General features: G+C 38.7%; 1 protein-coding gene across 1 annotated transcript; it reads right to left on the reverse strand.

Moving 5' to 3' along the window:
* Window positions 1-493: 493 nt before the first annotated feature.
* On the reverse strand, window positions 494-20,504 carry MANSC4 (MANSC domain containing 4). Its single transcript, XM_065839389.2, has 5 exons — window positions 19,988-20,504; window positions 12,586-12,730; window positions 8,902-9,306; window positions 5,498-5,632; window positions 494-4,555 (listed from the first exon to the last, which is right to left on the reverse strand). Exons 3-5 carry the CDS (start codon window positions 9,128-9,130, stop codon window positions 3,870-3,872), a joined length of 1,050 nt encoding a protein of 349 aa, XP_065695461.1. The 5' UTR covers window positions 9,131-9,306; window positions 12,586-12,730; window positions 19,988-20,504; the 3' UTR covers window positions 494-3,869.
* Between the last annotated feature and the right edge of the window lie 352 nt (window positions 20,505-20,856).

Here is a 20,856-nt window from a genome sequence, read left to right on the forward strand (position 1 = left end):
TCAGTGTTCAAGTAAATTGCATAATATTTATCTGAAACCAGCAATATCTTAACTGTACAGGAGGAAGAGAGACGGGATGTCCCATGTTCAGTTCTGATGTTTTCTGTCTTGAATGTTACCCGTTGACATGGGTATTGCAAGACACCAATACTGCAAGAACTGTGTTGCCTTAGACATGCATCTTGCATATGTGGCTTCAAGTTCAGCAATACTTTATAAATATATATGAGGGATTTAAGCATATTCCCTTATTTTATATGCATGATTAAATAGAGTTGATCAGAAATGCATTCTTCTCAGTACAATAAATAGGGAACAGGTACCATGTTACAGTATTACTGCCTCAAACTGTTAAACAGTTCCGTAAATCATACATGAAGCAGGGAGAAAGAGATGTTGTGCACTCTCTTTATAAGCTGGAAAATTGAAAAAATAAAATATTTATATTGAAATTAAAACAAAAAAAAAAGAACTATGAAACAACTAAATATAACGCAGAATGCATATGCCTCTGTAACTGAAGGCAATTAATATTCAACAGTGGGTGGCAAAACTCTAGGCTAAGGAAAATGAAACACATTATCCAGCTGAAACTATGGGGAAATTTTTAGGTAAGCAAAACATAGTTTTTCTACTTGAATTGGACTAAGCTGCCTGCATGCGAATTTTCTATCCTAAAAACTACATGCAATTATGTAGCAATAATAACCTTAGTATGTTCCCTGATTTTAATTATGAATTTTATTTGGAATTCAGTGCTGCACGGTCTTGAAAATAAAGTTTGTGCAGTTTGAAACACCTTAATTTCTCAGGTGACATCTTCTCTTTGTCCAGGAGCTATTGAGACTATAATGTGAACAAAAGCAGAATTGTAATGGCTCCATTCAGTCTGAAGAAAGGTATCACAGTGCAGATCTAGTTGTATTACAAAGTATTTTTCTAACTCTAGGTTTAGACTTTCTAACTCTTACTCATAACAAAAATGCAGTGTTCTTCAAAGTGTGGTTTTTGCTGAGCCCTTCCTTGACAGGAAATATACACTTCATCATTTTGATTGTTTTGACCATTTCAAACAAAGAGACAACTTCAGAAGACACTTATGTATTACTTCATTACATTGGATGTGTATTCATGCGGTAGCAAATAGACAAGCTGAAAGGTAACTAGCTGGGTTTTGGATCTGCTTTTGATATATCTACATTTCAGGTGTAAGTTGGTTTTAAAGTGTGTTTTCCTTGGTTACATGATTTTAAAAATTATGAGGAGGAGAAAAATAGTTTAAAAAAGGCACTTTCGTTGCAAATCGATGTGGCAATGCTGGCTGAAGTGTTTTGTGGGAGAATCCTATGACAAACTGTGCTTGTCATCAGTACTGAGTAAGGTGAAAAGTACCACAGATTGACTTGGAGCATGGGGTTAATCAGTTTGTTTAGTTAATATTTGACCCGGCTGTCATGATGTGTGAAGCATCCCAGTGTTATTTGTGGTACACATCAAAACATACACTTCACAAACTTTTAATTTTCTGATTAAGACTTTGTAACTGAAAATCAGTTATGCCTGTGTTTTTAACACAGAAAAGGTGCTTCGCTGAGCCATGAGCATTTCCTTCAGAATTTGGTTGGTAGAGCACTGTACAAAGAAAAACCTGAACCACATGGTCTACAGCTTCTAGTCTGAAAAAAAGATTGAACTGATGGTCTCAGTGCACATCACCGTACATGTAAGTTGCAGAGAAAGGATATAAAGCACATCACAGTAACTGACAGGTTGAGAAACTGAGTTCCTCCTCTGACATATGCGTGCCTTTCTTTCCTAATAAAGTCAGACCTGAGACTTTCCCATTTTGGGAAGATCCTTGAAGATGACTTTCAGATGATGAGTACATGAGAAATATATTTTTTCTTTACAATATCACCACATTCTCACATTCAGCTTTTGATACAACATAGAGCATCTTGGTTCCTTTCTCCCAGTTCCTTTCCTTCTGGTGTTAAAAGCCTGGAAAAACAGTACATGTCAACCTCCTCTGACTCAGAAGAGCCTTTGGAGTCTCATCATTCTTAGTTGACATTTTTAGTAATAGTTAAACTATGTGCTCAATTCAGCCACATAATGAATTAGAGAAGTGCAATTTGCTGATAAAAATCAGCTTGTTCAAATTTAGAGTACATCATGCAGTGGGTACACCTCTAGAGTTTGTATCATTTTACATGTAAGTGTAGAACTGCCCTTAAAAACAAATCATACCTAATTCTATTTTTTCTAGCTAAAATAGAAGGAATTTCTTTTATGTTAGTTCAATGGATTAAATAACCTTACTCCTATAAAAATTCTTATCCTGTGACAGTCTCTCTTCTATTACATATCAATTAGCGTACAAGGTCAATCTAATACCATAAACAAGGGTTTTTTTAAAACTTTGGTTTTCTAAGCTGCAGTGCTGATCAATGTGGGCAAAAATGCAATTTTAGAGTCGTTCTGAAACCAACCTGCTCAACTGTAATTATGTATTCATGTGGCCTTACAACCTCATCACCGTAGTCTTTGAATGTTGCATGAATCTTACTAGTTTTAAAATCATTTTCTGCCACATAGAATGACAATCAGTTTTATTCTTTCCTTTTATAACGTTTACACTTGTCTGGGCAATAGAAAATTCTTACAGCAAGTGAAGGAAGTGAGAAACTCTGAGCCATCGACAAGTTTAAAAGGGGAAGAACAATTCTGATTACTGTTGAAAATGTTTGCTTTGCTAAGCAAACTTCCTGAGTAAGGTAAGGCAAGGAAATACCTTCCTACCTTGTTGATCTAGTCGCTTGATTTATATTCAGGAGGAGCACTTTTATGAGCAGAGTACGAAAAAAAAAAAGGATTTTTTATTATAAAGCTAAATTCTATAGCTTTCAAAACATTTTGTCTATTCCTGTGCAACATATATTAAATGACTATTCCCATTTTAAAAGGAAATGATGTAAAGGATAAATATAAGTAGGCAAGAACAAGCAAGTCAAGGTGGACAACACAGATTGATGCTGTGGTTGCAAGGCTTGAACAAATGTTAGCCACATTTGTGTTTTCCTTAGCCAGTAAGAGAATGTATTTGTCAATGCATTGCAGAGCAAGTAACTTTACAAAAGCACTTGAAGTGTGAAGGTGCTTCTGTGAGGGCTTGAAAAACAGTTGAAGTGCTTGTTATCAGAAGAGTGAAGTGAGAAGTGGGGTAAGAGTAAAGCATAAACATTGAGTGATCAGATTTTGTGGTAGGAGTTAATGGAGTTCAATAGTTCGGGGGACTTGGGTTCTTTTAGGTGCTTTTGTTTGAAGAAGTAAAGAGTGCTGGTGAAATTGTTTTATCTCAATATTAGGGATAAATAGAGAAAAAGGTGAATCTAGAATTTATTTAGAGAAAAATGGTCAGTTTTTACAGAAACAATGAGATCCTAAGCAATTAAAGGATTATTAGAGTTAAATGATTTTATGATGCTATAAAACTGTTCAGTTTTACTGATTACACTTATACTTTTGTCAGGTTAAAGTCAGGGGAAAGGATACATACAGCTGCAGTGAAGCTGCTCACTTAAGTTAGGGAAAGTGTATACTGTTTGTTAGCCTTTAGTCGGGGTCAGATTATGAACCAAAAAGTGCTCTTAACACCTCTGAGAATGCACTGGGAGCTATAAGTGTGTATTTCTTAAGTAAGGGGACAAAGCAATTGTGTTTCATCTGTAGAGAATTAAGTTACAAGTGGAAGATTCTGAAGTCATCAGTTAAAAAATTTATCTTTGGTTCTGTAAAAGAAATAAGCTAGTATATATGCTTCATTTTTAAAAAGCTGTTTGTTCTAAAACAAGGATGTCAACATTATTTTACAAATTACCTTTGACAGTAGTATATTTTAGGAATTGTCGTGACATTGTTCTTCTGCTTATGGGTTTATACTGACCTCTTTTGTTTCTGCAACGCCCTGCTGTGAAAGCAATAGTACAACAGCAAAGGAAGATGAGAGATGAGCAAAGAACAACAGGAATCAACCAGACACTCAAAGCTGCAGCTTCCCAAGCAGGTGCCTCATTATCCGAAGTATAATTCCTACCACTGTAGCCTTTGGTTTCATTCAAGTGTTGCTTACTGCTGTTCAGACGAGGAGGAGTGGGCATGTGGGATAATACCTTGGCAGACTTGGATGTCAAAGTTGAGTGTAAAGTCTTTTTGTCCGAGCTGGTGATTGATTTGGTGCTTACTGAAGTTGTGCTTGTCCACTTAGCAAAGTGATCATCCAGTGGAAAGGTTTCTGGCCTGGAATAACTAGTAACTTCAGTTTTTTGGACCATCAAACTTGTGCTGGATGTGTAAGCGGTTGCTGTTGGGCTCTGGCTGGTTGTAGAAGACGGAGTTTGGAGCAGAAGGGAACTTGATGTGGCATTATGATGCTGGCATCTTCCCCACTCGGTGGTCTTTGTGCTGTTTTGCTTTTCATTTTTACTCGGTGAAGAGTGAATATTTGGATCTTTGGATGTCAGTTTTTCAAAGATAATAAGATCTGGATCAACCCCTATTAAATAATAAACAGTGTTAGTTTATGTGATGAAAGCTCATCTGCACACCCACAAAAAGAGCACATGGAAACAATGGCAGGTCGAGGAGCCCAAATAATATCTATGAACACCTTCTAGAATAGGGGTGTCACTGCCTCAGGTTAGGGGACACGTTATGGGGTACAAGGGAAGTGCATTTTGGGATTGCACAAGCCTTGTATGAGATGCTTAGGGAGAGAACCAAAGGTTAGAAGTGGGAGGGATCTAGGGGAGTCGCAGCAAGCTGTGTGTCTGACAGTCTACACCAGCGACTGGAGGGGGTCTGCACTCTCGGGGGCTTATACATCCAAGTGACAGCAAAGAGGGAGACTGAGCACCACAGCCCAGCTGCTGGGGACATTCACATTGTACCTGTATGAATGTATATATTTTCATTATTGGATCTCCATCCTATGCAGCCAGAGAAAGCAGGATGAGACTCTTGGTGTCTGCCTGTGTTTGTGTGTCTGCTTTATGCGTTTGTCTGTGTTACCTGTGCGGCTGACTGTGTATATATATATATGTATACATATATCTACTTGCGGTGTGTATGTGTGCTCTTTGTGCACGTGCCTAATGGGAATACGCTTCCAGCCTTGCTACTGTTTGGATCTGGGGACCAGGAGCAGTGGGCAGCCTCGCCTCTCAGTCTCTCAGATCTGGTATGGATTAGGTACTCAAAACATGAAGCCTGGAAGCAGGGTGTGTCTTCAAGGGCCTTACTCAAATACAAAATGGAGGAAAAGGGGAAAATATTCATAGAAGTAGGTACATTAATGAAAAAGGAAAAAAGTCTTATGCTTTTATAGCACTGTATGTTACTTCAGAAGATCTTTTAGCACATCAACTGACCTAATGTAATTTTAACATTTGCTATAGTTGCTGTGTTTTCAGCCTTTGGAAACGAAATGCTTAGTTACCTGTTGTGATGTTGTACAAAATGACATTGATTCTAGCCTTTAGTATGCAACTTTCCAATGCTGGGCAAGACATGTGCAGGCAATTCATGTTCTCATGAATAGCTCCATGGTAGAACACTGCCAGATTGCAGGAAACTGTAATACAAAAAGAGTAAAGTTGAGCTTATCGGCATAATGAACACTGCATTTTGCATGTTATTACATTACTTAACATCAGAAGGTCGCTAATACTGGGCACCTCCATAGTACTTTAAATCTATGGTTCTCTCAGTGTTGTGCAAACTCATTAAACACCTAATCAGTAAAGCAGAACTACTTATAACTATATTCTTATTTTAAGAAGGAATAGAATAACCACCTGAATTCTCAGTGTGCCTCTGATACAATAAAATCATATGCTTTAGCTTGTAGTCCTCATACCAGTTGCCTGCCTTCACTTGTCAGCTGCAGTGAGTGGACCATTTCTAAAAGTAAAGTTATCGAGGAAGACAACTTTGAAATATTTCTTTTCTTGTGTAATGTACCTGTCTCCTTGAAACTGGACTGCAACCATTCATTTCACCAGACTGTTAAAAAAACATCCTAAACAAGAAGTAAGCAGCATCCTGTGCCACTGTCAGTTCCCAATCGTTTTCCTTGTTTAGCTTTGGGCTATTTCTGTGAATAGAGTAGTTTAGACAATTCTTTATTTATGTTTGGAGATTCAGTTCTATCTTCTCACACCAGAAATTAGGGCAAAAGTAATAATGAAAAAATGCCTGAACAACTATCACTGAAACCCAGAAAGTATATAGATGCCTGAATATGAGTGATTAAAGATTTAGATTGAAAATATATGCTGCATTACTTATCATTAGAGTCACACTATATTTGTATATAAAGCAGGAAAGATTATTCTTTCAGAGTCTTATAGGACATCAAAATGTGAAGTCAAAAGTTAATTTTGTTTTATATCAGTACGCTTGGACCAGGATCAATGTTAGGTTTTAGTTTAGTCGTATGAAATTTTTGAGGTCTTATTGATTTTATTTTACCTGCCTTGAATGTAACCTCCACACCTGAACTAATACAGCTACCTACAATTTAAAAAAGTATTGACAGGGCAGAGGACACTTTCAATAGCAGCAAATACTGTAAATGACTAAAACAGCTAAGGAGAACTTTTCTGATACTGATTCTGACTCTTAAGTTTGCACTTCAGAAAATGGTAGTATACCTTCTGTCTCTATATTGGACAATTTGTGTATGAAGTGAGCTTTTAAGATTTATATTTGTTAATGTAACTCGCTAGAATATGTGAATTAATAGGCCTGAACAGTTGCTTCAGGCAAAGAATTCTAAAATAATTCTGTGTTTGTTTTTCTTTTTAATATTGGAAAAGCATTTTAGTTACAGTATATTTTCGTAACACTCTTATGAAAAAGCTTTATTTTACATCAATTGTTAGGAAAATACTTAGCTTTACAAATGTGTCCTCACATTTGTAAGTAATGAAAATAATTTCTAATACTTCTGCAATGAACAACAGAAAAAATCAGGCAAAATAAAATTGTTAACCTATATACGAATGAGAAAAGGAAGAAAATACACTAAGCCTGTGCTTACTATCTTTTCTCTATTATTTGTGTTTTTTTCAGCTAGTAGCCTCAATACTGCATCATAGACTAACACAGTGAGCAGACACCTTGAAAATATTTGGGTTTTTTGGGGGTTTTGGTTTTTTTTTGTTTGTGTGTTTGGTTTGTTGTTTGTTTTTTGGTTTTTGGTTTTGTTTTTGTTTGTTGTTGTTTTATTATTATTATTGGTTTTGTTTGTTTGTGTTTTTTTTGTTGTTTGGGGGTATTTTGTTTGGTTGGTTTGTTTTGTTTTCTGTCATAATGAACTTATGTGCCCTAAGAGAGAAGCATTATTTTCAAAAAATGTATACAATTAATTACATAAAAATTTGTAATAAAAATGCACTCTGTCTGCCCAAACAGTACAAATTCAGTGGCTCAACTGAATTAAAAATCATGGCCAAAGTGCTGTTACAGAATTTACATTGTCCTGTGGTTTTTAGCTACTTACATGTAAAGATCAAGGTTGTCTGCCTAGCTAACACAAAACCAGTAATACTTACAAGTCGAACTGGGATCCTAAACTCTAATGATAGCAAGCTAAAGCTAAATGAATTATGATAATCACCAATTTTTCTTCCACTGATATAATTTCTTGTCTTATACCTATGTCTAGTTAGGCTTTATTAGTTTCCAGTTGTTTGTCATAGGAAATTGAGCTTAGAGTAGATAGTTACGAAAGCACAAAGATACTTATGATTAACAAATCAATAGAAGAAACCTCGAGGGAGACAGAATTACAGTCTTACAGGGATTATACAAAGCTCTAGCTTTACTATATACCAATTGGTCTACATTTTTCTTTAAAAGATTAAAAACATTTTGTAGTGTTAGAGAATATTTAGCCAGCACATGGCTAGTTTGGTGTATTTCCTGAGGTTACAGGCATTCCTACAGGTCATATATAAAATATACATTTGCTTCTACGGATAAAGAAATTTAAAATCCAGTGCCTATTTTTAAGAAAATAATTCTGAATATAGAAATAGTTCCAGGCATCAATAGACACTTTGTATCATTTTTAACATGAGTTTAAAAGACAAAGCCCTTCAAATATTTCTGTGAAATATCTGTGTAGTATTTGCTTTTCTGTGATATCTTTTACTCAAGGATTCTTAAACACTTTGCAAACACTAACGATGTGGTATTATTGAAGTCATTGTTTGACAAATCACAGTTTTCAGATATTTGTTCACATTAATGATTTTTCTTCCAACAGAAAACTGTTCTTCACTTGCATCACATGTAGCAGTTTGTACGCTTGCCTTCAGACCCATGTATACAACATATTGGATTTTGTCCAAGAATGGATGTTTTGTGCTAATAGTATCCTTTATGTTTGTTTTTCTGTGTGTTACATGAATACTATGCAAGTGTAGTACCATACTCTGTGAAGAAGAGTCCTGTTCAGCGTCATTGATTTTTCTCTACAGGAGTAGATGGTGATGGATACTGAAAAGTTATTGTTTTAATGTTAGCATTGCCCACAAGCTTTGTAACGGAGATCTAAAATTTCAAAGCAGACCCTAAGATTTTCATGTGTTTCTACTGTGGTCTACTAAAAAATTCAGATTATCAAGTTCCTTTCTACAGGACTGAAGATAAAGGAACAGTTAACAATACGCCTCTGCTTCCTGTCTCAAAAAACCACATATATCCCCTTTTTTCTTTTTTTGGTCAGTTCTTCATATAAAGGAATGTTTGTATAAAATTTACACAAAATGTTTTTCCTCATACATCATGATGCAAATTTTAGTGTGTGCAACAATCTTGATAACAAACACTCACCATTCCTCAGAAGGCAGCAGGTTCTGCTGCACTGTTGGGGTGAGACTTCTGCATAAATCTTCAGCACTTGAGCTCCCCTCTTCTGCGATTCCTGCAGGTCAATCAGAAGACCTGGGAAGCGACGGATCCAGCAGTTCTTGTAAAAGGTCGTGGGTGAGCAGAGAGAGTCTGACTCCACAGCCAAACCCAGGACCAACAGCACTTCTGCTATGGCCACCAGCAGAATCATCTCTTCAATGTGACAGGCTTTAATCAGCGCACTTTCTCCTCGACAGATGCTCTAAAGTTTGGACCATGTTTTAAGAGACAGGCTCTTGGGTGACGAGGATACTGCCAATTCTGCCAGGGACATGAGCCAGGGGATGTTTTTTCCAAACAATTTCCATGATGCTGTTTTGGCAGCTGCTGGAAGGAAGCAGCCATTTTATGAGCTACATAAGATTATAATAGTTATTATCATTTTCCAACTTAGTTATTTAGAGAGATTTTTTGAGAGACAACAGGCACAGGTTGCTTTTAGTTGTTCAGAGACCTTTTTTATGTGGTCCCAAGTTTGTGTTTCTTGTCCTTCTAAGCCCAAACTAGGCAGACTGCCTGAATATGTGATGAATAATGGTGAGCTCAGCGTTTTGTTTCACCTCAGCTCTGAAAGTATGCGGTACAGTCACTTGAGAGCAGGCAGATCTGCCACTTTGTTCGGGCACACTATTAACACAGAAGAAACAGCTCAGTTTAGTTGCATAACACTTTTTGAACTATCTGGTGGTTGCAAATATAGTTTCCTTCTTTGCTAACAAACTGAACTATGTAATTCTGTCTGCCAGCCAGAGGTTGAAATTTGTTCCTCTTCCTTACTGTGTTTTGGTTGCAAGAATAACATGATTTTATTTGCAAAGGTCTAGGAATAGATGGGTATGACTGGAAAAGGTTATGACCGATATTCATCTCCAGATTAAGTAGGTAATCAACGTCCTGCCCCTAATCTTCCATAATTTTAAGAATATTATTGAGTCTGTATGGGATCTTCTGCTTATGTTTAAGCTTGTAAGAGGCCTGTGAGAGTGCAAGGAAGAAAACATAGTTGGCATATAGGGAGGCAATTCTTCAGGCACCTGGTCTGCAATCTGAAACTCCCAAGTGTTTTGTTTCTGAAAAGGACCCAGTCTGATCCCTGATTCCCACTTCTGTATGTCTTTCATGCAGGAAGGCTTTAAAATATTGCAATACATGGGTTCATTTAAACTCAATGGACTATACAGTTAGGTTGAGAGAATTAGGTTGAAATACGGGCATCTGCAATACAAATTCTGTTGAATATATATAAATATTTTAGGTGGCTTTCTTTCCCCTCAAGAGTAGAATCGAGGGATTTCCTCAGTCCTACAGGAAGTACAGATCAGTGACATGGGGGAAGGAAAGCCTCAAACTCTTTTTAATTCTTTCGTCATTGTAGCTAGTGTTTGTCTTGCAAGACAAAGCCCCCAGTTTGGAAATGAGCTGACATGTATACAATTTTGTTCCTTACAGAGCTCCTTAGCAGGTAATGGAGTACAGAGCAGGTTAAGTCCTGTTGATCCAATAGCAAGACCAGAGTATTTATTTATTCAGTGGAACTACTGGCTACAGTCAGGAAGCCTCTCATCATAAGAAAGATGTTGAGGTACTCCCTGTTTTTGATGCTGATGAGCCCCAATCTTGAATCCTGTGTTCAGTCACCATAAGAAAGACATTGAGGTGCTGGAAAGAGTTCAGAGAAGGGACACAAAGCTGTTGAGGGCCCTGGAGTACGAATCTTATGAGGAGCAGCTGAGGGAACTGGGGCTGTTTAGCCTGGAGAAAAGGAGGCTGAGGGGAGACCTTATCGCTGTCTACAACTACCTGAAAGGAGGTTGTAGCATGGAGCCGGTTGGGCTCTTCTCCCAATTAGCAAGTGATAGGGCAAGAGGAAATACCCTCAAGTTGTGCCAGGGGAGGTTTAGATTGGATATTAGGAAAAAATTCTTCACAGAAAGGGTTGTCAGGCACTGGAACAGGCTGCCCAGGGAAGTGGTGGAGTCACCATCCCTGGAGGTGTTTAAAAGGCGTTTAGACGAGGTTCTTAGGGACATGATTTGTTGCTAGAGTTAGGTTATGGTTGGAGTCGATGATCCTGAGGGTCTCTTCCAACTGAAATGGTTCTATGATTCTGTTCTATGATTCTTGGTACCTGTTTGGTAATTTGATGCATTTCAATTTTATTTTCATCTCTGTCTGAAAATCACTACTTAAAACCTTAAATATGTTTCAATACACCTGTTAGTTTGCATTCAGTGGACTGCACAGGTATGTTTTTAGGCATTTATATACCATTGCCACAAGCACTGTTGATAGTGTATTTTTCTAAAACTTTTGTTTCAGCTTTCCAAGTATTCCAAGGCATCACTTGATATGGGACACAAGCAGAATTTTGAGAGATATGCCTGTATTTTGGCATTATCCTCCAGCATCTTGTATGAATTTTTGACCTATTTTGTTCTGTAAGACTTGCATGTAAAAATGTTGTTTCCTGATTGCTTTCCGAACTCCTGCTCTTCCCAAAATTTCAATAGGAGAAATCTAGAAGATTCTGAATAACTTGGGGAATCATGCAGCAAGAACAGTAAACTGATACAGAAGAAGTATTGATATTGAGTAAAGCGGATTATGTCTTTAGTCCTTTTAAATAAATTTTTACATAAGCAAAAACTTAGATGTACTAGGTAGCTAGATGTAATAGGTAGCTTTAATGGTGTATGTATTTGTAATTACATAAAGATTACACTATCTCACTTCCTCTGGTTTTGTGTGTTTGATGCCCTGCAAAATGTATGTGTAGATAACAAATATGCTTAGTTCTTCCTTTTCAGAAAACAAACAAACAAAACAAACAAACAAAAAAACCCCCACAAATAAAAAAAAAAGTACTAGTCTTTCATTTAGATGGACCTGAAATGCCATACATTTTCTTTGATTTCTGTTGGGCTTTGTCCAGACATTAAGATAAAGTGTGAGACTGGATGTGAACATGCCTGAGCATCTAAGCATCTTTCAGACCATTCAGTAAGTCTTTTTTCTGGCATCATGTTTTGAATAAAGTAACAAATTCTCAAATACCTGTTCCTTCCATTGAGGCAGTCCCCAAACAGAGTGAGAGTACTCACTGTATATAATATTTAATTATGCATTTGCACAAGTAGGCTTGGGTAACCAGTCTTGTTGTGTACAGATCCCTGTGTTTTCAATGTAGTTTTTAAATATCTTTTTTGTGTGTTTGTTTGCCACTGTTTACCAATAGACATGTTGCTAGTCTTAGTACCTTCATGTTTTTATTCTGTTTTGCTGTGTACTTCAACCAAGCAGCCTTTTTTCCCTTTCATTACTTGTCATTCTTTCTCCCTTCTTTGTTTCTGAATAAATTATAAGAGCAGAAAGAGATGCAGGAAAACATTTTATTTAATGAAATGTAGAGAGATTGAAACCAATAAGTAAATAAAAGGCTGCTTTAGATAATTTCCTTAAAAACTGAAAAATTCTGTTAAATTTCAGTCTTCTGCCAGCTTTTCCACAATTTCACTTTGACTTTCCTATGGGAAGTGCATATATATAATTTCATGCTGAAGTTTTAAATCACAAACACTTTATAAGAAGGAAATACCGGAGTCTTACCTGCAAACCAGTGAGCGGCTGTTCCATGTGCTCTGCAAGGAGGGATCAAGAGACTTTTACTGTTAGTAGGGAGTCTGTGGTCGGTATCAGACCAGCAGTCCGTGTTATTTAGTAATTCTTTTCATCAAATTTCTCAAATTTCTTCCTGGAAAAGAAAAAGGCAGTTTCTTGTTTTCTGTGAGAACATGGATGTCTTTGCAGATCTTTCAGTAAAAGAGATATAAATATACCTGTCACAAGGAAGAGAATCATCTTTTTAATGATTCTTCTTATGAACAGAAACAGTACCTGAAATTTTCCACCTGGGCCGGCAGTGATAATGGCACAATCCAAGAGCTTCCTAGCACAAAGGATTCATCACTGGGCATTAACTCTTTTTTTGCCAAATATAAAAGCAGGTACGTTTTCCATATAAAATGACAGGTATGTGTTGATATTTGGAACTATGTTTAGCTTATATGGAATATATGGTTATAGTACTCTGAATACGTAAAAAACAGAAAGAGGATCTATAAAGTACAGGGAAGGACTAAAAATGCCACGGCTTGGGTTCTGCAGTCAGATGAGCCTGTCTAAAACTATACTGCACATTGGTTTTGTTCATGGGTCATCTGTTGTCCACACTGTCATTGACCTGTGCCTCTCCGTTGAATGTCTCCAAGTCCCCAGTCCAGCCCTAATGGAGGAGCACAGCCGCTGGCCTGGGTCAAGCTGAAGTGTCGGCATTTGTGCTGTTTGAGCAGCTACGGGAGCCAGCGGTGTTGGTCACTATGTCACAACCAAAGCTAGTGTCTATTTTGAATGGTTTCTCCCGCATTGTCAGTGGTGGTTGAACCAGTATGATCAGAGGGAGGCACATCGCTCATGTAAATGTAGATAAGAGGAGACAGTTGGACCTCCTGTCTGTGTCTTCCCTTTCCCAAGGAGATTAGAGGAGAGAAGAGAGGAATGCTCCCTGAGGCCCAGATGTGGCAAAGCCACACTCTTTGGTGCTGCCGTGGTGATGCAGAAGTACACAGCAAATGATCACTGCTAGCACAGACCTGGCTTATCTCAGATATGGGGAGAGACCAGTGCTAACCGTGTAAAGCAGTTCACTGCTACAGCTGAAGTGAAACATGTTCACTTAATTCATCTGTGTTTTAATTGTCCCTGAGAGAGAAGTTGAAAGATGACAGCCACCAGCTGAGAAGAAGCAGCCTGCAGTTTCCCATGTGAGGTATGAACCTGCCTATGTCCTCCTGTGAACATCAGTAAGCTTATTTCGTCAGACATGCAGCATAATCCCATGCAACATCAACCCTAATAATCCCTGCTGAAGTCAGTGGAGCTTTATGCCTGTGTTGTGCTCCATGTGAATAAACTGAATTGCAGGCCTGTGTTGAAATCTTCTATCTTATTTATTCTTAGATATGTATATGTGTTTTCTCTTTATTACAGCAGTGTTAAGGTCAAAATTTTACGTAAGCTAAGTATTTTGATAATTCCAGGATATGTCACTGTAACTCCGCTGTAGTATAATATTTATAAAATAATGATGTAATGAATCATGAAATAATGAAATGCAAGTACTTTGAAAAAAAAATCAAAGCAATTTTTTTTTTCCATTACTGAAATACTGTCCTGACTTTCTCCTTTAAAATTTCCTTGAAATCAAAACATTCTTGCAAAATGTCTTAAGTCCAACAAAACAGCATTTTTTGAGAGAACTGTTTTGTCAAAAACAGCTATTAGTGGTCAGATTTTGGTTTGGAGCAATATATCAAGTTTTTAATGAACCAGACTTTCTCCAAGGTTTGGGATGGCTGAGTCCAAGATTCTGGTTTCAGCTCCATGCCAGCAACATGGTAAAAAGAGGTGAAATATTACAGTTTCTGTTCCTGGGACTTTGTGCAAACCATTTTTTAAACGCTTGTTTCAAAGGGGCTGCCAGGCTCTGAGATTCTCTCGGAGCTTGGCTTCAAACTAATTCTGGTAAAACCTCTGCATGAAAGCTGGAATCTGTGTGTTCAAACAAAGAGCAACAGAAGTCTCAGCCAGATTAGATTTATACAAATATAAATCTACTGGCATACATATAAACTTGAGCCAAGTTTTATGACAAAAAGCACAATGTTTAGCAAACACTAATGAATGAATACTGATTTACGACAGAACTTGAAACTAGGCAAAGGGGATGGAGTTTCAATATTGTCATGAATTTTATACAGCTGGGTATGTACTGAAAGTCTTCTGTGTGGGTTACCATTCATCTTACCTAGTTATTATGTACTAAAATTCAGCTCTGCCTGTCTGCACCAGGATTTAAAAATATATGCTGCCTTAAAAGCACCCAGTTTATTCTCATCTAGACAGAGCAACACAAGAAAATTCTGGCTGAGGATGCACGATGCATTTATGCAGAACAAACATCCCTAACAGGAGGTTCAGCAGCACTCCAGCAGCCTGACCCCTGTTGAGGTTTTGTCAGGAACACTTATTTCACCTGAGAGAGTTTCAAGGAAATTCCTTACTGGATCATTGGTGTAAAAAATAGAATAGATTGAATACCATTGTAACGATTTAAATGCTCACATGTCATGTTGTCTGGTGATGGAACTCTTCTCATGATGCACAGAGAGTGCCCAGCAGCATACACACTATTGGAACAGCCTTTTTGCTGCCCAGAGAGAGCCCAGTAACACGCACGTTACTATTAATCACTCATTAAATTTGACTAAAGCAGGGATAAGTTAAATATTTGACAATAAATAATCAGTATTCAAAAAAATAATCCACTCCAAGTATTTTTTCAGTACTGTTACAATAGGTAATAAAGTCTAAACAAGTACTATCAGATATAAGATTTTTTTTTTAATAGCATCTCTAACGGTGTAGGGTAAGAAACACTTTGTTTGGATGCAAATCTGAAAAAAAAAAAGAAAAGAAATTGCCTTTATTTAGCAGTTCATCCTTCACAAATGATAGACATTTCAGTTGAAATAAAATTATGCTCCAGTCAGTTCCTCTCAGAAATGCCAAGATCCTTTAGAACACTGATATTTTTAATGCTGAAATACTGCAGGCTATTTCCTATGTTCCACAGATGCTTACTTTGTATCCTATGACAAGGAAAATACTGAACAATGTCAGCAGTTGGGGAATGATTTCCAAAAGACTAATTCCTCTTTGAGTAATTCCACTATTACTCAATACACAGTTCCCTGGCAGTACAGTACAATTCCCTGGCGTCTCAGAGGGAGGAATGTGACACTTTATATTTTATATTAGATAGCATGTATATTTTAAACATCCCCTGATTCTGTTCCAGTTCACATTTTAGACTAATAAGGCTGAAAAGAATTCAGATTTTACTTTGTTTTTTTCCCTTTATGTGGTCCTTTCCTTAGAACAATCAGGTTGATGTTACTTTCTGATTCTCATGTATTACCCAGGGTCGAATCAAGAGAAGGTTTGTCTAAAACAAAGGCAAAACCACTGCAGTCTTCCTTCAGACACTCTACTGATGCTTAAGGGTTTGGTTCTCCTCTGCTGCATATTTTTTTGTGATCTCGGGTTAGACCCACAAAGAAATTCAGGCTATCTTTCATGTATATGTAAACCAGGTTTCCTGCCAAGAAAAGCATTTGTCATTTTGATTCCCAGTCATTGGTACTTCTGTTACCCCCCTTTGCTGTGTCTTGTGACCTTACTAGTCTGGAGATACATCCTGCTTACCACACAAAGCCATTGAGTGGTTCATGGAGGAAAAACAAGTAGCCATGGTTTTCTAAGTGAATCTAAATTGTCTTAAATATTTGAAGTCAATGTAAAGTGTAAGCAGGCATCAGTCTTAGAATCATAAAATCATAGAATAGTTTCGTTGGAAGGGCTCCTCAAAGGTCATCTAGTCCATCCCCCCTGCCATGAGCAGGGACATCTTCAACTTGATCAGGTTGCTCAGAGCCTCATCCAGACTGGCCTGGAATGTCTTCAGGGATGGGGCATCTACCACCTCTCCGGGCAACCTGGGCCAGTGTTTCACCACTCTCATTGTAAAAAACTTCTTCCTTATGTCTTGCCTGAATCCCCCTTCCTTCAGTTTAAAACCATTGACCCTTGTCCTGTCATAACAGGCCTGCTAAAAATTCCATCCCCATCTTTGTTATAGGCCCCTTTTTAGGGGCTCACAATAAGTTCTCCCGAGATTCTTCTCCTCTCCAGGCTGAACAACCCCAACTCTCTCAGCCTGTCCTCACAGCAGAGCTGTTCCAGCCCTCTGATCATTTTTGTGGCCTCCTCTGGCCCCTCTCCAACAGGTCCATGTCTTTCCTATGCTGAGGGCTCCAAAGCTGGATGCAGTGCTCCAGGTGGGGTCTCACCAGAATGCACACAGCACACAGAGCAGACTTGCACCAGGCCTGTGCACATCCCTTGCTAGTCAGGAAGCACGGGCCGAGTTCCACGCGAAACAGAGAGAGTGCTGCTTCTCTCTAGTTATCTCTGGCTTTGCTTTTCCCGGCTTTGTAGCAATAGCTCTTCCTGACTGTGTTACCTTGCTTTTGCTGTGCTGTAAGTGTCAGAGGGCTATAGAAATGTATGCCCAGGCAGAGAAAGGGTTAGAAGCTTAGGTTTTCGTATCATGGTTGAATGGTCTATTACAATGTAGCTGCTGTATAAAAGAGCTTCTTCCATTTCCACGTCTTGCTAAAAGAAAATAGTGATCTCTCTTCAGCCTTGGAAATAATTCAGGCATGAACTACAAAAAAATAGTTCAGGCATCAAGCACAGGAAAAGGTGTCTAGACTGTGAATCCAAAGCAGAAATGGCCATCTCAACTCTACAGTGGGGGCACCCTTATTGACTCTCTCTGGTGGCTTCCCACTTCATTTGTAGGCATTTGTAGAATCCTTTTCCTTTAGATAAATTTGTCTCTCATGCACTGTAAAGAGAGACCTGAACTATCTAAAACAGCTTGAAGATTTTGCTCCAGAAGCCAAATTCTAAAAGCTAGATATTGAAAAACTGACCATAATTACCCTTGTCTTCCTCTCTGGGTAAATGTCTTGTTCTTCAGGGTATGTTCTTTTATCACAGACTTTTTAACAACTACCATGACACAAACTTGTTTTCCTGCTGTTTCATGCTTCAGCATGTTCCTAAAGAGTGATAGATGGTCTTCCATATTTGTCTCAAAGATCATGCAAGTCTTTCATGGCTCTTAACTACAGATTTTGACTTTGTAGCTGTAGCACCAGAATTCCACTTTTAACTCTGAAAAATGCATTTCTTAGTCTTTTAAGATAAATCAAGATGATTGCTGGTGAAACAGCAAGATCTTTGATTCCAGTATAATATGTATTGTTGATCTTAGCATTGAACAATATAGCTGTGGACTTGGAGACAGATGAAATTATCTCTACAAATACTGAAGAAAAAGGTAGTCCTTGCCTTAGTGCACTGGCAGTGAGGATGATATAAGCACACCATACAGACTGACTGATTAGCATAGTAAAAAAACGAAAGGAACTGCCCTGTCAGCATGCTCTGACTTAACAGAGTTGCCCTGTCCTAAGCCTAGATAAAGCACAGAGAGCTGACAATCAGCCTAGTAAAAACAATCAGTTAAGGAAACAGATTTAGGCTTTTTGCAAAAGTGGCCATTCAAGAGAGAATACTGCTGATCCTGTGTGCTTGTGGTGGCTCCTGATGAATGCGATAGAAGTCAGTGCTCTTGAAAGTTTGCTCACGGGAAGAAAATACTTATTAGTACATTACAGGACTGATCCAGCCTATTGAAAACCTCATGGACTGTGAGGAAGATGGACTTGAAATCCTTCACAGAGTGGCAGGTGCAGACACACAGGCAACAGGAAGAAATATAAGAAATATAAATAAGGAATATAAAAAATAAGGCAACAGAAGAAATATTCCATCTATCCAGGCTATAGTGTCAGCACTTTGAGGGAACAGAACTTGTCATAACTACATGGAAAAAGATCACTCACCAATTAGGAGCTAACTTACAAATACATCAAACATACGAGACTCCAAAATAGATGTCTAAAGATGGCAATCATACCAGCATGTTGGCAATCGTACTGTATTCCAACAGGGGAGCTTAACGGTCGTGACAAACATGAGCTCTCTGTTTACCTCTGGAGTATGAATGATTACAATTGCCTGAGATGTCTGCCTGTGGGAATTACAGTACAAGAAGGAAATAAGGGTTGGACTTCTATTGAACTGGTAAGACACTTGTGTGTGATGATCTTTTCAAGGCTGAACAAGGCAGAAAAAAAATAAAAAACAAACAAACAACACACAAAAAACCCCAAACAGCCGGTGTTCAGACTCAAGCTTCAGCTGTTTGTAATGAAGTCAAAAAAAACCCAAATGATGCAGTGCTTCATCAAGAATAGGAGACAGGAAAGTGGAATTTTAAAATTAATTAAATATCGAGGGAGAATAAAAGAGGAAAACAAAACAAGTACACAGGGAAACTCGTTAGTAGGAAGGGGAAAACGAAAGGTGATAGCTAGGGACTGAGCTGCTGAACTGGTTGGAATCCTATATATTATTATTTCAGAACATGAAATAGGCCCTTGAAAAACAATGTTATGAAAATGTTTTGAAGTGAGGTGGAAAACAAAAATGCACAGCCATCTAATACACATCAACAAATGCTTTTATAGAAGTCAGCAGAAAAAAACATCTGTAACTCTGAGATTGATGTTCATGTCATCTGCATGGGCTAGACTTAAGAAGCTGAAGATCAACAAAACAGTGAGAGAGGATCATTGAGTACCATTTCACAGAGGAAATGCTAAAAATTAAACAACCTTGGCCTCCTTAAGGAAAAAATACATATATATAAAGAAACAGCCTAATACCACTCCCAAGAGTTTTAATAGTTGGAAGAAGTGATCCCTTCTGAGTAGTAGAAATAGAGACTTGTCTGAAAACTAAGCAATCCGCAATAACTGGAGATGAGTCACATTACTGCTAGAGAGAAAGATTTTCTGGAGTCTACAATACATGGAGTGAAAGAAATATCTTTATAAAGATAAAAATATTTTTTAAAAATCTTTATATTAAGCATCATCATTTAAGAATACACAGGATGACAGACTTCCTCATCTATTTCAGGAGTTGTTTTAAAAACAAACAAACAAACGAAACCCCCAAACCAACCAAGAACCAAAACAATGGGCAGTCATTATGTTTCAAGGAGGTAACAAGGCAAACAGCAAAACAGTCACTTTGTCCATGCCCAAGATGCTCGATTATTAACTCGCTCTTTCCTTGTTCATGTCAAACAAATTCAGGGCCCTGGTATGTAGATCATTTTTATGAATAACATAGATGTCCTACTCCAGGAACTTAGTTTAAATAGAAAAGATAGAGTAGCACAACAACTTACATAGTATCTTTATATGCCAAACCAGGAGCAGAGACACTGAGGGATTTGTGCAGCAGGAATCGGTAAGGTCATAGCAAAATTATGTATCGTTCCTAAATCCTACTGCTACACTAGATGTGCAAGATGATTCTTCCTGTTGGCTTTGTCAGTGAATGCCACAGTGCCAAGCATCGGGCTGACTGTAGCGCTCCCGCCTCCTCTTTGGCTACGTGCGAATAAATGTTCATATACCCTATTTTTTTAATTTTCCTGACTGCGTGGTTCGAGAATATTCCCCCTCTGCAGGGATGCAGAGGTACATTTATGGCAGGAGGCTAGAGCTGCTGGCTGGGGCTGCCATCCCGGCCCAATTCAGGCAGCGCCAGAGAGGGCAGCGAGGGAACGGCTGCAGGTTTTGCCTGTTGCTGCAGCCCGGAGCCAGCACTTCGCCTCTCTGATCGCGCCCCCGTCACGCACATGAGCTGGAAAATCCATCCCCTCCCCGGCACAGGGGCCGGGTGGGTGGGTGCCCTGCAATGTGGTTTGGAGCTGATATACCCAGCGGGCAGCCAGGCAGCGCGGAGAGGAGCGGCCGCCGCCTGAGCGCTCAACATTGCCTTTTTAGGGCTTTTTTTGTCTTTCCTCTGTGTGTGTTTTCTTTTTTTTTTTTTTTTTTTTTCCTCCTTCCCCTTCATCTCTCCTTGCAGGGGCAGAGCCGACAAGGCTGCCGCAGCACCTCCCTCCCTCCCAGACCGCCTCCCGCAGCAGGGCACGGCCCGGCACGGCGCCGCTCCGCTCCGCACCGCAGCGCTCCGCTCCTCCCACCGCAGCCGCGGCCGCCGGGGCGGAGGCGGAGCCTGCCCGTAGCCGGCAGCGGCCCGGCTGAAGCG

The sequence above is a fragment of the Patagioenas fasciata genome, chromosome 1, assembly GCF_037038585.1.
Source record: "Patagioenas fasciata isolate bPatFas1 chromosome 1, bPatFas1.hap1, whole genome shotgun sequence".
Taxonomy (NCBI): domain Eukaryota; kingdom Metazoa; phylum Chordata; class Aves; order Columbiformes; family Columbidae; genus Patagioenas; species Patagioenas fasciata.

Coding starts and splice junctions, on each gene's coding strand:
- MANSC4 (XM_065839389.2), bottom strand. CDS start 9,130: ATGATTCTGCTGGTGGCCATAGCAGAAGTGCTGTTGGTCCTGGGTTTG. Junction 5,633..8,901: donor CTGCTGCCTTCTGAGGAATG/GTGAGTGTTTGT, acceptor TTTGTATTACAG/TTTCCTGCAATCTGGCAGTG. Junction 4,556..5,497: donor TTTGTACAACATCACAACAG/GTAACTAAGCAT, acceptor ATTATTTAATAG/GGGTTGATCCAGATCTTATT.